At 39.7% G+C, this 16902-nt stretch overlaps 1 protein-coding gene across 1 annotated transcript in view; it reads left to right on the forward strand.

Annotated features, from left to right (window-relative positions):
* The window catches only part of cntnap2a (contactin associated protein 2a), a 384903-nt gene that overhangs the window by 220438 nt on the left and 147563 nt on the right, over window positions 1–16902 (forward strand). Inside the window, exons 9-11 of the mRNA XM_013915179.1 lie at window positions 2141–2290; window positions 11110–11272; window positions 16742–16848. Of these exons, the coding sequence (XP_013770633.1) occupies window positions 2141–2290; window positions 11110–11272; window positions 16742–16848 (420 nt within the window). The remainder of the gene's footprint in view (window positions 1–2140; window positions 2291–11109; window positions 11273–16741; window positions 16849–16902) is intronic.

The raw sequence follows: 16902 nt of genomic DNA on the forward strand, positions 1-16902 counted from the left end.
TCTTTCACGTGGAATTCCAATAAAATTGATTCATGTTTGTGGCTGTAATGTGACAAAATGTGGAGAAGTTCAAGGGGGCCAAATACTTTTACAAGCCACTGTATTTGGTGCTTTTGACATCGAAAGAGAGACAGAGAGAGAGAACACGGATCGCATATTTGAGCATGAGGTTTTCAGCAGGCACTTGTCTGTTTGTGCATGAGTGTGAAGGTTCAGTTACATCGCCATCACTGATAAGCTCATCATTCAAAGCTATTGCAGGTGATGTAAAACAGATGAGGGAACACAAGGTTATACAGTATCTATTTTCCATTACATTCAAGAGGTTATAGAGAGTGGGACAGGATGGAGGAGAGAGCTTGGTAGTGATTACATCAAACCAATATACAGGCAGAAATGTGATTGTCACTGAAGGAGGTTATCAAGGTCGCTTTCTGCCAGAAGTAACTTTTTTGTGGTTATCACTCGGACAATGTAGACACTGTCCTCTAGATTTTGCGTTATTAGTTTTGGGATCATGGCCTCCTGACAAAAAAGCGTTGTTAACAGTATTATTTTTTATTATTTTATTTTTCTCCCTGCTAGAGCTAGTTTTAAAAAAAAGGGTTTTACGATTTTAAGGGGTACCATGTCCCATGTATGCGAGTGTGTATTTTTGCATGCCCAACCACGTTGCCCTGAGCGTGGCTGCTGTGGTCACAACTCTCAGCAAGTGACCATCTTGGCCCTTAATTTCTTTGGTCACAGCCTCGATCGCACACAGGCATACAAGCACAGGCACACACAGCCACCCTGCTGATGAAGATTAATTAGTGCAGACTCCCTGCTGATATGAAAGCTCGGGTCTTCAAGTGCATTCTGGGAAGAAGTAAACAATGTGAGAGTGCATCTTGCAGACAGCGGGGACTCACACAGAGGCCGCCACACAAAAATGCAAACACACCGACATAAGCTTGCCCACCGTCTATGCGAAAGTGTGTGTATTGACGTGCATGCAGATCCATGAGTAGGTGCGCTCTGCCAAGACTGATTTACACATGACCGTACCTTGAACTTCGCTACAGTGTCCTCAACAGGTATCGATGTATTACAATCAGTGAGGCAGTGTGCTAAGCCCAATTGAAAAAGAAAGACACTGCAGCAGATGGCTGCAAACTTAGAGAAGTAGAGAAGAAAAGAGAAGAGAGAAAGAAAAAGAGAGGAAATTTTAAATGCAGAAACAGAGGAAGGGAAATAAAGATGGAGAGATAGAGGAATCTGGGATAGCGATCGAGGTGAGGAGGAAAGGATGAATAGAGATTGGTGTCAGTAAGAGGTGATGTATAGAGGAGAGGGCAATGAAAGGAAGCTGGCTTCTCTCTCAGCTCCAGTAGTAATGTCCCTTTCCAAAACATCACTCATATTTAATGGAGCACAGCTACAAGAGAAGGGAGAAGAAAGGAGGGCACGGAACTTGCATGCACCAAACACACACATATGCAGACAGAGCAACACATTAGAGCCTCGTGCACTTTCAAAAAGTACTCAAAGTTGCAGACACATAAAGGACGCACACACACATGCATTTGGATACTCAGCAAACAGGGTTCTGTGAGACTTAATGGAGTTGAGTCACATGGGCTTTGAGACTACAAAAGGGAGCCAGGAGAAAGAGGGAGTGAGAGAACAAAAGAGAAGGGGAGAAGAATCGAGGAGCACGGACTTGCATATGTGACTGTGCACATAAGTGAGGGGAAGCCGAAATAGAGGCAGAAAGATGATCCTCGATAGCACTGAACTCTGTTGGAATCACATTCAGCAGGCACACAGGAGTGCCATTGTTGTGGAGAAAAACATATGCTGAATATAAAAGTAGAAGGTAAACAGAGAGGGATAGCCACACATAACAGAATGAATCACCCACACACCTCTCACCCAGCCAATTGTCTTATTGACAAATCCCAGTCAGGGCCTTACATATTCTTCTATATTCTCCTATTAAAAGAAATAACTTGGACCTATGGGGGTAAAAAGTACCAGTATTGAGTTTTGTGTGGTGGGCCTTTTTTTTATTGTTTTTTTATTTTTATTTTTCTCAGCAAGTTTTATTATTACATCCAGGGATTTACACAAATGCTTTTGCCTTATTGCTTTTTTCCAGGCTCGGGCCTCAATGATGGCCAGTGGCATGCAATACGTTTGGTTGCCAAGGAGAACTTTGCCATGTTGACGATAGACGGCGAGGAGGTGTCTGCTGTGCGCTCCGTCTCACCTCTCAGCATCACCACGGGAGGAACCTATCACCTCGGAGGTAAGGGTCAACCCAGCACCAACACCACATTTCTAATGAGAACTAGACCAACTTTAGTGCCAGCATCATTCATTTCCATCGCATTTCTCTACAGTGTGGGTGTGTGTACTCCACCACATGCTCCCTATGTTTGAGGAGGTGTGTTGCATGTTTATTTTTCATGTTTTACAGCTAGGATTTGAGTCGTCTATGCTGTTCATATAGAACTTGTGTTGGTTTTGTGGTTATTTGCAGATAGTTCTTCAATCTAAATCAATATTTCTAAATCACCCATATTTGTACATGTGTGTGTTAAGGCAAAAATGATCAAATTTCTTTTCCGGTAGGCAAAGTTTAACTGAAAGTCGTTCACTTAGCAAGAGCCCAGGCACAGCAACAACACCATATATATAGGGGACACAAACTATAACAAACAGACACTCACAGAGAGATAGAAAGAGCGATAACACAAGCAGCAGCCTCAATCTGTCAGAATTAGGAAGACGCCAGGTTAATGATGCCAGACACCTCTGTCTGTCTGTTGGAAGATGGTCCGTATCTAAGTGTACTTGTGTGCATGTGTGTGTGGGTGTGTGTGTATGTGTGGGCACCTGTATGAAATTACAGTAACTTAGAGAGATAGTCCAGCTCTGATAGCTCCATCATGCCTCCCCCACCCCCACCGCTCTCTATCTGAGCACAATCTCCTCCATCGAGCAAAATCATTTCCCCAGGCCAGTCAGTAAGGATCAGAGCAGCCGACAAAAACACAGCCCTAGTACTTTTATTCTGTTGTCTATTTTAATTTACTCTTAGCTGGTTTGAGTAAATCCCCAAGCCCATGATGACTCTGTACTTTTTTTATATATGAAATCAAAGTCTGTGAGACCTTGATGGGCTAATGGATTTTTAGTCTAGAGTCTGTTACATCTTTGAAGGATTCTGAAGGTCTTTTGTCAATCTAGGCTGTTGCAGAATCATTGAATTTAATTCTTCATTTTTCATTATTGATATCCCAACTTTCTGTCTCTCTTTTTAGTCTTTGTCTGTCTTTTATATCTCCTCTCTCCTTTTCCTTCTCACCCTCTAGTCTCCACTTGATGCAATTGGTGATTTATTGATTTCAGTAAACTGAGTTGTGAATCAATAGTGGCTGAGAGGAGAGGAGAGGATCTCCGCAATGTCTTTACTCCATGAAGAGGGCAGAGGAGACAGTTAGACGAAGGAAGTCCAAAAAAGCAAGAGAAGAAATAGTACAAAAGATTGACAGGCAGGAATGGCAAAATACAGAAAGAAGGTTTTATAAGGTGAATGAAAAAGGTTAGCACATTAAAGAGTAAGGCAAGGCCAATTAATCTATGACGAATACTTCAAGAAAGTTTTCTGATGTTTTTATTTAACCTATGGTACTTGAGTTGAGGCCCATTTGGCAGTTCTTGCACTCTTGAATTTTATTGGGTAGGACACAAGAACCTTTGCACACAGATTTGGAGATTTTCTGCCATTCTTGTCTGCAGATCCTCCTAAGCTCTGTCAGTTTTGATGCAGATGGTCAGAGTTCATTTTTAGGTCTCTCCAGAGATATTTCACTGAGTTCACAGCAGGGTTGTCGTTGGGCCACTCAAAGACATTCACAGAGTTGCCACTCCAGTTTGTTTTTTGAGAGGGGGCTATATGCTTATGGTCATGTCCAGTTGAAAGGTGAAACTTTGATTCAGTCCTGAGTGCTTTGGAAAAAGCTTTCTTGAAGAATATGTCTGTATTTTAGCTGTTAACCATTCCCTGAAGCCCAACTAGTCCATACAGAAAACATCAACTCTACATGAATGTGGCACAAGCGTGCCTTACCACTGGGATGGTATCGGGCATGATGATTAGTAGTGATGGATGGGTCCCTTAGGCGTGACATTTAGAAAAGAACTATCTGGTTCTTGTTAGCAGTATGTACTTAGGCCCTTTTCTGGCAGTTGCTTAGTTTGGCCAGACAGCCAGCTCCAGGAAGACACCCAGTTGTTCCAATCCTAGATTTCTGCATTGACCTGATCCTCCCCTTTGACTTGTGCAACAGCATTCCCTGTCACCATGCTTTTGATTCCCAGATCATGTCCAGTCAGTTAAATTTACCACATTGCAAAGATAAGCAAGAGAAATACCTAGAAACTGAACTAACCTATGCTAAATTGGTTCTGAATGTCAGTCATATTCTTTCTTCCAATAAATTTGCAAAAGATTCTCAGCATAGATTTTTATTTGGAAAAGACTAATTAAAAAGAGCAAAATACTGCACCATAGGTGATACATAAAAACTATGTACAGTGCATTGTAGTATATATTCTACACCACTTTGCATTCCACTTGCATATAAACACATACAGTATGTAATCACATATAAACACTAAATACACATTGCAGCAACTGGAAAAAACAGCAATGTTTTTCAGTAGTTTCTCCCCTTTGATGGAGGTAGTGCGCTGAATTGGCAGGAACTGTGACTGGGGTTTTTCTCGTTAATTTTACATGACATAATGAATGCTGAGGAGCAGGGAGCCTGGTGGTAAACACAAGTTTGAAGGCTGCAGGGGATACAAAACTGTTGATTATTACTATGGAAAGAACTACAAAATGATATTTAGGCCAGCGCTTTAGTGGCTAGGGAAAAACTTTTAGGAGCTGTTTCATGGAAAACAGTGTGCACTGATGCAGCTTGTGTTTAGCTCTTAGGGTTATTTTCCTTTTCTCTTCATTTTTCTGTGATTGGGTTTGGTGTATTTAAATACTGTAGCAACAGAGAAATTCCATGTGGAGCAGTGTGTGAATTTTAATGGCAATTTCCATCTTTCATTCAATATCTTGCCTCCTTGTTATCAAAGAGGAAGCCTAAAATCCTATGTGTGTTGGTTAAGTTAGTACGCAAGTCTGTAACTCACATGAAAAGATGGGTGTCCTACATACACACAGAACTACGTTAGCTCAGACAAAATATCCAGCACATGTATTCAAACCATCCCGCTCATCACATTCAGAGGCTAATTTCCATCTCAGAGGTAACAGAATAATATAGTGAATGTACAAAAGATAGTTTAGCCTTTGGCTTGCCCTCAATTACTCTCTCTGATCGCTCGGCTTGATGAGTCAAAGAGGCCAAGCCCATTAAGCTGTCCTAAAGCTCTCTAACAGTATTCCATCAGCACTTTCACTGTGACTGAGACTGCTCTATCAGCGAGCCACAATTAGCAGAAACCTCACAGTATTATGAACAATCCCTGTTTTTTTATATACAGGACAAGGCTTGAGTTAATTGCTGAGAGTAATTTATGTAGGTGCAGCCATCCAGGTAGCCATCTGCTTCAAATCACATGGCTGTAAGGCATCAATCTGCTGTGCTTCCGCTGGCAACAGTTGTAGACCAGAGACCACCAACTGAACCCTACTTCGTAAACAAGTACCATGTAATAGCAGAGATATATTTTATGCTCTTGGATTTATGTTGTTTCTGTGCTGTTCTTTGTTGTCAACCCCATCTTTGACTCAACACTTTCGAATAGTGATTTAATAACAAACAATAACAAAGTAGTTTTTTTAGTTTAAAACGTTTTAAAAAATACATACATATATATATATATATATATATATATATACATAAATTAATATCCACAATGATGTGTCATCTCTTTCTTGGATTTTGTTCTAAGTCACGAGTATTTGGTCTCCATGAAAAATAAATGAGCAAAATAGGAAATGTCAGTCTAGAGCAGACTTGCCCAACTCCAGGCCTTGATGGCCGGTGTCCTGCAGGTTTTAGATCTCACCCTGGGTCTAGACACCTGAATCAAATGATTAGTTACCAGTATTCTGGAGATCTTCAAGGCTGTGTCCCAATTCAGGGTCTGCACGCTTGAAGAACGCACACTACGCGTACTACGTATGGTGCGTACTATAAGTACGAGAAGTGCGGAAGTGAGAGGCTTGTGAAATGGGACGTTCTAGCCTTCAGCGTGCAGACCCTGAATTGGGACACAGCCCAAGACATGTTGAGGAGGTAATTTAGACATTTAAATCAGCTGTGATGGATCAAGGACACATCTACAACCTGCAGGACACTGGTCCTCGAGGCCTGGATTTGGACTCCACTGGTCTAGAGTAACTATTCCATTCACTTTGATAGCATAGCACCTTAACTTTGCTAGGGAGTTAGAGGAAAGTGGGTGTGACTATCTGCCTCCTATAATCTTCAGTTATATTTTTATTTCTGCCACAACTGCTACATTAAAGCACATTAGCACCAATTAGGGTTTTATTGAGGCGTGACTGTCACTAATAAGTAAGGATGTACATACGGTATGACTAATACTAAGTCTGAGAACACATGTTTTACATGCTTTACTTAGACCCACACACACACAAATACGGCATATAAATGTCAGTCTGTATTTAATCAAATCGCAGCAAAGTGTGTGTGTGTGTGTGTGTGTGTGTGTGTGTGTGTGTGTGTGTGTGTGTGTGTGTGTGTGTGTGTGTGCGTGCGTGCGTGCGTGCGTGCGTAGAATTGGCTTATATGAACAAGACTGGTTTTTTTCTTTTGCATAACACAGTCTTTCAATGCTTTTAACATTAAAATTAATGTTATTCATATGTTATATGAAGGCATGCATATTGACATGAAATATTTGCTAATTCATGCTTTTATTAAATAAATAAATTACCCAGTTTAAATCAGTGGTAACTTTTAATGCATTTTTATTTGATTTGATTTTGGCTATGATGGGACATTATGCAAATGAGGTACTGTTCCCAAGGAGTTTAAAGCCTATGCAAATTGAGTACATAATATTTCCCTTTATTGAATATTCTTCCTTATTTCCTTTTCTTATGTATATTGTCTAGAATGTGCAGTTTTTGCGTGTCAGTTAATAACAGCTAAAATAAGACCACTTTGCTTCCTCTGAAATTATGTAATAATTGACAGTGCAAATCTCTGAGTTCTGCAGCCATTCAACATTTTCCTTGTGATGTAATAGTCCTGCCATTTAATTTCTGTGCCATTAAAATTCTCTTGGAACCTCTCCCAAGGTTGCCAGGTTATAAGATATTATACTGAGGATGTCAGTGGCAAGAAAGACCTAGGCTTTGAGCCTTTGAACGTGCCCTTTACTCTTCCCTCTTTCTTCATTCTATTCTTTTCAGGTTTCTTTCTGTTTTGCTCCTTCAAATTTCCTCCCTACCTTATGTCTTCATTTTTCTCATTATTTCATTTGCTTTAACCCCTTCCTTTGCCTCCCGCTGGACTCCTCTCCTGCTCCTCTCATCTCCACTCCTCTGTCCATTGAGCACCTGCTTTTAGAAGCAGTCTCCTGAACCCAAAGCCCATTTTACGGAGAGTAGTTTTTCACTCATGACGCTACGCTTAGAGAAATTAGTAAGTGACTGGCAGAAGACATCCATAAATTGAATTTCTCAAGAGGCACGACAGGGAGACACACACAATCACACATAAGTGCACATACACGGAGACACAAAGTCATATTTTCTATTCAGGAAGAGGGGAAAAAATTGATACACTAATGAGAGAGCAGTCAATTATGGGACGTTCCACTCTGAAGCTTTCTAGCATTTGATAACTGTCTGTAGGTGGGGGCGGAAAGAAGTATGTAGTGTTTCCTATTGTAGTGATGAAATCTTGACTTTCTTATACATTTGATAATACTGAGTGGTTCCAAATATTGTCACAGCTTTTCATAGCTCATTGCTTCTTTTCATCATTTTGGAAATGATAGAATGGCTTCTTTCACATTTTCTATTTGTGAATAAATGACTCATCATGACAAAAGTCCTACAGTTGCTTTCCCATTACTACACATAGACTGTACACTATGACACAGTATATTTTTTGACCTTCTTGAAACACAGCATTGTAGCCCTCCAGTGCTTTCTTTTGGTCATTTTAGCATCTTAAGTTCTTGCGGTAACTTGTAATGAATAGCACATTTTCAGCCATGCGTCTTGCATGCCGTTCCTTTTACATCCTACCTTTACATCCTAAGGCTTGTGATGAATAAGACATGACACTCTGGCAACCACATTTATCAAAGTGCAGTCCACGTGCTGCATGTGCATCTTGTGTCATTTTGTGTAAGTGCAAACAGTTCTGTTTACGTGCATATCAGCTAAGGTGCCAAATGATTTTATTGACATGAGTTTTGTTTGATATTAATGCGAGTTATGTTTGTTTGAGAGTGCTCTGAGGACTTTTTTGGACACTTAGGGTAAATTGCTGAGGGACAAACTGCAGCAGGTGGTCAGCAGATAAGCACTTTCCTTTCCGGGAGTGCATTCTTGGTTTTGTGTGAAATTACATATTGTGTTTGGCAATAGTTCTTGTCTCTTCTGAATATATTCTAGAGTTACATCCTTGGAATATTTGTTTAATAATTTACCTCTGAGCATATTGGCAGATTTCCAACCTACCTCCTCCTGAAGCAGACACATACCTCTAAATGTAATGGGATTTGGAAACATAGCCTGGGAGCCAGCCGTGCACAGGTAGAAGAAAGCTGGTGCTGGTCTTTCCAGTGTGTATTGTAAGACGAGCTCTTTAGGCCCAACAGGGGGATTGTGATAGTGTGCCAACAAGACTGCAGGGGGTTATTGCTGTTGTTCCACATTCTGAAGGGTTATAAGAAACAGAGTTCTTCTGTTTGTAGTAATACTGCAAATTAAAGCAAAGAATGACATTGAAATTAGGGAGAAATAAGTACTGCTTATTCTTATCTAGAATTTAGATTAGAAGATCGATTGAGGTATGGTGATGCATTTGCTTTGCTTCCAGCAATTGTTTTGTCTTTGTTGGACTTTCTACTAACAGCGGTCTGAATCTTGAACTTTGTGTGAGTATATCTGCATTACATTCATACAGTGATACATATTTTAAAATCATAAAAAATTAATTTTCTTGAAGCTTCTTGGGGAAATAAAAAATGTTCCCAGGGAGGCAGACTAAAACAGAATTGTAACTATATATTAACATTGGTTATGTCTGGTCATTGCTTTAGAGTAATAATAAAATAAAATGCTGTACTTTAAATCTATTTAAAACTCTGCTACTGCAAAATCTACATACTCTCTGAGTCTTATTTATCCATCTATTAATCATTTAATATGCAATATGGTAAAAGGAGCATTTATAGTGCTCATTCATATAGATAAATGATCACCTGTGTCTTTTAAATAGTGATTTGCAGATGTTTGGATTCATTTAGCTTTTTCTAGATATCAGATTTTTGCTTTTGTTTGCTGATTGATGATTAACTTTTAATCCAAAGTCAGCTGTCACCTGAAGCATGCCGGTTTTAGTAGAAATACAGGTGCATTTCAGTTATTGCTCTTAAAAAAGTATTTTTGCATCAAAAGAGTAAATTATAAAGTGACACCTAATAAACTAATCGGATATGGTGTTGAACTTTAATTGCAAAAACCACTCAGTTGGTGGCTTGAAAAGAGAAGCAGAGAAACAAACCTCCCGCTGGCTTTCATGGCCGAGCAACATACATACATCCACCCATAGCTTCATGCATGGTGCCACTCATTCTGCCAAACTGTCAGGATAGCTGGATTTCCTTTGCATTTATAAGCTATCCACAGGACACAAAGTGCTGCCAGCCAGCTGCAGTCTGCTCTGTTTCCCATCTTCTCTTCCTTTTCTGTCTCCCTCTCTGTCTTTCTCTCTCTCTCTCTCTGTTTCTCCCTGGAAAAAAAAAACAAAAACACCAGGCAGGTGTGGCAGGAAAAGAGACAGATGGCAAGGATGACAGGAGAAACTTTTTGGAAGGAGGAGGTGAAAATCAAAAGATGTGAAGAACAGGATGAATCCAGCAAACGTGCACACACACATACCCTTATACATACTGTTTACTTTCTACTGTTTTATATGCTTTGTGTCAGGGACATAAACTACAATTATGTCGATGTATACACACACATACACACACACACACCCAGTGCGCACGCCTTGTATAATAAGTCTCTTTGATGCTTTGGCCTTGAAGCTGATAGGCATGCTGGAGAGTGTGACAGCTTATATCATCACGATGATGGAGATGTCATTGAGCGGTTGTGTTTTATGAGTGACCCGTGTGCTGTTGGACTGCCTGTGCTCTGTAGATTTACACTCCTATACTGTATACTGTGCAACTATTATACACAAAGCACGGAGGCAGATTTAAACATGTAGAAGACATGCATGTAGAGTACATGTAAACCTGTCATATATCAGTGAAGTTTTGTAAAAGATAAAGAATGTTCAAAAAATACACACAGGTGTATAGTTTTGTCCTAGCCTTGTCCCCTCTTCAGTCAAGGCCCAGTGAAACCTCTGGACGGGCCATTGACTCCTGTACCTCATAAACGTACAGTATAGAGTAAAATCTGTATGTCCTCTAGCCTACTGCAGTCTTAGCACCAGCATTAAGTCTAATGGGCCTTGCGGATAAGCTCTAAAACAAGACAAGTGATGAAGGTTCATGGTTTTAAAAAAGGGGACAATAACCATTCACTGGCCGGTGTGTTGTTGCTCATCAAGGATAATGTCACTGTCTTCTTTTCATGGTGTGTTTTAAATCGTGAGATTGCAGGGAGAGCATAATAGGATTCTTTCAATCACCCACTTCTTTCATTTCACTATTAAAACAAGCTTTTATGCATCCCTTTGTTTCTGTTCTTTCTCAAATAGTTACAGCATTTTTTCCACTTCCAACTATCTGTAATTGTCAGCAGAAAATTGCCATTTTTTTATGTAACAATGTTTTACTTTCTTTTCTTTTGTTTGTTTCTTGTATGGGTTCCAGGTTATTTTCTGCAAACACTGTTTCCACCAACCCAGCGTTCGTTTCAAGGCTGCATGCAAGCAGTCTTAGTTGATGACCAACCTGCTGATCTACATGCTGTGGAGAAAGGCACTATGGGAGCTTTTGAGAATGTCAGCCTGGACATGTGTGCAATCATAGACAGGTAAGAGTGGGTCAGGCATGGGCAGAGGACAAAAGCAATGATTGATATAAATCAACTGGTTTTAAATAGGAAGAATCATATACTAGACAAGAGCACCATGTGGAGTCTTTGAATTTCGATCCAGAGACTTATAGCACAAACATCCACTTGTCTGTTTGAATCAACAAGTATGTGAGCGTATTGCTGTCTCCTATCTGCTTGTCAGATATAGTTGATGGGGAAAATTACAGTGCAAGGAGGTGTGTATTTTATCAGTGGAAAACATTGAACAATCTTAATCAAACATCAAAAATGAGCCATGCAGTTCGGTTTTATTGCCAAGGATACCAGACATGGAAATTCTGCACAGCACCTCCCAATGTTGGCTCACTGTAAGCATTCATTAAACTTGTTGACATTTCAATTTATTTCCTTGTCATGGACTAGACAAACACACTGGAATGGATTCGCCATACATGCAGTCACCCATGCAACATTTGCCTGCATTGATGCCTGTGTGCAAAACCATTTAAACTTTGAGGACACGTTTAATCCCGGTGGTGTTAGTCACGTATTATTTAGTGATTTGTCTTCAGGTGAGGTTTGTCAATGACCTTCATCGATATCCTTGGTGAGCGAAGAAGACACCAAGTACCCCTACTTGATTGTGATCAATTTAGGTTCGCCACAAGTGGTCTGACTGGCTGGGAATCTTGAGTTCAGACGACTGCTTGGGCACACACTTACACAGGCAGACTCATCAGAAAATCCTGTTTAAGTCAGTGTTGTCATTTTGCATTTGCATTTTCAGATAATGTTTCTATTAAAGTGTTTGTGGCAGTTTAGGCCACCTAGTTTATAACTCTAGTCAAAAAATCCTTTTTGTGCCCTACTCTCCTCCAATAATGAATGAAACGTATTGTATTTGTTCATATTGTGTTTATTCTTACAGTGTACCTGGAGGGGGTCAGGAGGAGGGGCTCTGTGAGGCAGAGTATGACACAGTATGTGTCATACCTAATATGAATGATAATAATAATTTTGATTTGAAATGTCATCCAGTAAATAGCAAAATGCTTACAAAGTCAAAATTTGCATTTTGACTCTGTTTGACTCTGTTTTGCATTGTGCTGTGCAATCAAATGCCCAATTTAGAGGTGCTAATTGACTGAGTCAGCCAGAAGACTGCGTTATTATGTTTTAATTTGATCAAATGTTACTCACCATTGTTACAATTTCACTTCAACAGAATACTGATGCTGTTTATTTTGTGCAATTCTGTGCAACTGCCTCTATGTGACGTACACTATACTGTACGGAGGAAACGATCACAAAGATGAGTGACCGAGAGTGTTACAGACCACTGGAAGTTGGCTTCCTGCTGCTGCATATTGAAAATGCAATAGCAGATGTGCTGACAGTTCTCCAGAAAACTTCTGCCTTCACAGGTGGAGAAAAAAAAACTGTCCATGGCCAAAAAACTTTATTTTGGACGTGAACTAACACAGAAGTTTCCAAATTTAATGAAACTATCCTACTCTCTGTGCTCCCAGTATTGCCCAAGTCTATTACTTCAAATGTTTTGTATAAGCCCTGCAGTACTTGAGGTGGGCCTTGTTCTGCCATGGAAGATGAATGGGTGCACTGTTACCATCTAACTAATCAGAATGTCTTTGAAGGCAGTTCAATAGCCCTGTCTGACCTCCCTTTGATCAATGCCGTTCCACTGTGAGATTGTGTTTAGGGTGAGATAGTGGAAGAAACAGAAACTACACACAACCTAACAGACACACTCTCAGGTGGACACATAGCTATGCCCATGCAAATTCCCACAATGTCACTGTTGTTCTGCAATACTGCCGAGGCAATGAGTGCAGAGGCACATAAAACCACACATGCTCATAAATTTGCCGAAATGTCTTTTTTTTTTCCAGGAAAAAAAAGCCGCATATATAGTTAGTATACTTGAGTGATCACAGCTTGCTGAGCATAATGTCTTTTGTGATTGTCAATTGCAACCCTCTGTGAAAGGCCCTTTATCTGAACCTTGTTACACTGTAAAAACAAACTTTTAAAAATATACTCAATGAAATTGATGTAACAATTAACCCTAACCCTAATTAGTACACAATTTGTTAGGTGCGATCTACTCTATATTTGTACTCAAGCACAACACAAATAGGTCAAATCTACCTAACCTTTGTCGGTATGTTACACCACTACAAACCTTTTTAAAAAATGACTAACATTACCTCTGGATTGGAAACGCCTAGATTAAGTAGGAACATTAGGGAAATGTCTTGAAAATTAACAGAACAATGTTGCATTATCCATAACAAGAAGCATGCTGCAAAGATGTAACTGGAATTGAATCATGGATTTATTTCTTTCTTTCTTTTTGGAGCCTTGCAGAAAAGATTAGCACTAATGCTAGTGCTTTCATCATCAACATACCCTCTGCACCACTGATGAATAGACTTGTAGTCAAGACAAGACCAAGACAGACTGAGTCAAGACAAAGACAAAGTCGAGACCGAGACAAAAAAGCCAGATGCTGCTTCGTTTACGGGTGTCAGGCATATTTATGTGTTTTTGCGATGCACTCGCACAGCCCTCCTCACCACTGTCTACTGTCTCACTCACTTACTGAGAGGACAGACGCACGCTCCACTTAACTGTCCCGTCTCTCCCTCTGTTTTTCATATAATGATATTATCCTATATCCTCGCATGTGACTGGCCACAATATGGAGGGATTGGAGCATAGCTGAGCCAATGTGTGAGAGCTGCGCAGCAAAAGGAAATTAACTGTGCGTGGGGCTGCACGGCGTCAAAGCTTTAGTGCAGTAAGCTCGTTCACTTGAAGTTAACTCTACTTGGACAAACTGCCCGAAATGCGCTGACAGAAACATTTCAGGGAATTTGAGTCATTCTGCACTCCAGATGCGTTACTTGCATTAAAAATGTGCTGTGCAATCTAGTGTCACACTAGAAAGTTTGTTTTTCACAGCTTTTAGACTGCCACAGGGTCGATTTTGTACATAGCCAAATGCTTGTCAAATATTTTGTAGCCTAGCAGACAGGCAGGATTTTTATTTATTTTATTTATTTCATTTTTTTACAGAACATGCTGTCCCCCTCGTTTTCCAAGTACACTGAGTCCAAATGTACAAAGAAATCCAAAGATGGCCACAATTATAACCCCCTCTGCTGTCAGTGAAGCTATCCTATGTTATGTGAACAAGGCCAAAGTAGTATGTCACTTTCATCAGTATTGTGTGCACAACAGCAGTAATCATCATGTCTAGCTCCAGAGGTGGAATATTTGTGCTGCTTAACTGCCCGACTGCCAGTGAGGCTGGAGAAGAACTCAGAATTTTAAAGGACCCCTGCAGCTTTTACGAGTCAGTGTTTGTTTGTCCTCCAGCTCGCTTTCCTGCTAACACCATTTTATTACATTCAAGTAAGCAGACTTAAAAATTCTAATCGCATAACTCATACGTGACTGTGTGTGTGGAAAACCCCGCTTTAAGCCTCCCGTGCCTCGGGATCCATCCCCACAGGCCTGCAGGCAGATCAAACTACAGAACTTTGATGTGCTCGGGATTTGGGTTGGTATTCAAATTTTAACAAGAAAAACTGTGATGTCTTAACTGCTGTGTGCTCAGTGCTGTGTTCACACTCTGTTTACTTCCATCTGTGAATATAGAGACTAAATTTTAACAATAACAATATGCTTTATGTTAAGAAACCTAAGATGGAACACTGAGATTCAGCATCATTAGCAGGTCTGTCGCCTCGTGCACTCAATAATCAATGATGTTTCATTTTAGTATAGGCAGACACACACTTCAGTAGTCACTGACAGTCTCACTTTATTTAGTCGCACATGGTCCGATTAAAACTGAGTTATTCCTGATTGTTTACAGTTAGCCAAGGTCACCAGTAGATCCTGCATTTTCTTTCACTGACTGGGTGTCTTGGCACAAGTATTGCTGTGGGGGTGGGGGGTATCAAGTGAAGGCATTACTTTCTTTCTTTTGTTCTTGTGAACACCTTGAATAGAAATGTTGACAGATTCATTGAACCTATCAAGCTAATAGCGACATCATTGGTTATGAAAAGAGTCCAAACAGGGAGAAAATATGTGGAAATTCAAAGAACGAAGGTTCTTTGCCGAGTTCTATTTTAAATTATTAGAAATTATCATCATGCTGACTGATATGTTTGAATGGTTTAGATCTTATCACTGGTTTTGTCCTTTTGAATCAGCTTTTTTACAGCATAAATATTTAGTATCCTTTGCCTGCAAAGGTATGTGTGGTAGCTGTCAAGGGCCTCGGGTCAGTGAAATCATAAAACTTACATTAATCTCAACTCATAGAATCACATTCTTTTATTATTATATTGTAAGACTTCTGTCTCAGATGAATAGGGATGCCACTCTGTCAGTCCTGTATTTCTTTAGATAGTAGCTACCTATAGTAATGGACTTCTAAAGAAAATCTCAATGTGGTCACAGTTCATGTAACCTACAAGTAATAATGTATTTCCTTTCCTTTTCAACAAGTTAGATATAGTGCACCTTAACATTGTTTATCACAAAATTTAGATCATCTGTTATAAAAAAACAGTTTTTAATGAGATGTCTATATGGGCATACGCAAGTTTGTCACATTAAATTGTTAATTCGTCATATTACCATAGCCCAGAATATTCTGTTGTTCTATGAAAAGGAGCAAATTGCCAAAACAAAAAGCAAAGAAATTTTTTTGTTTGTTTGTTTGTTTGTTTTAAGAAAATAATCCACTCCTCTCTTCACAACCTAGCACCATCTGACTCTGTAAGAGATCTGTTTCCAAGTCAGAGACTCTAGTGTATTTGTCCCATTGCTCAGCTGCGCATTAGAACAACTTCTTTTTTTTTCTTTTATAGTTAAGTTCAATTAAAGCTGGAAACAGAACTAAGAATCAGAATGGGATATCTTTTGTTTTGGAGAACAAAAATACTCTGGTGAGTTTGGGTCATTTTGAGAAAATATTTGATAAATGGTCTGGCACTTACATGGCGCTTTTCTACTCAATTGAGCACCCAAAGCGCTTTCTGGCTCAAGCCCCATTCAGCTAATCACAGAACGGTTCATACAGTGGTTTTATCGATGGCACACACTTTCTAACATTCACACGCTGACTCATGGTACAAAAATGTTTGTAGTTAGAAAAGCTTTTGTTGAAGCTTTTATTGTTTTCTGATCAATAAGTTTTTTACCGTGATCAATTGCATTAAGTAACAAAATGTGCTGTTGGATGGGTGCTATCATTAAAAAGTATCTATAAAAATCGATGTGCTTTCCTTTCAAAATAAGAACTCTTCTGAGTGACAGATATTGATCATTGAATGGTAGTGTATTTATTTATAAAGCAAGTTTTTAAAGCAACAAGTGTTGAAAACATTTCCTGTAAAAGTGCTATTGCTGTCCTCCTCTCTCTAGATGTATGCCCAATCATTGTGAACATGGTGGTCGGTGTAAACAGACCTGGGACAGCTTCAGCTGTACTTGTGATGGAACTGGATACACTGGAGCAACATGTCATACTTGTAAGTATGTGTGTGTGTCTGTGTGTGTGTGTGTGTGTGTGTGTGTGTGTGTGT

The sequence above is a fragment of the Pundamilia nyererei genome, unplaced genomic scaffold (assembly GCF_000239375.1).
Source record: "Pundamilia nyererei isolate P.nyererei 1_Seehausen unplaced genomic scaffold, PunNye1.0 scaffold00007, whole genome shotgun sequence".
Lineage (NCBI taxonomy): Eukaryota > Metazoa > Chordata > Actinopteri > Cichliformes > Cichlidae > Pundamilia > Pundamilia nyererei.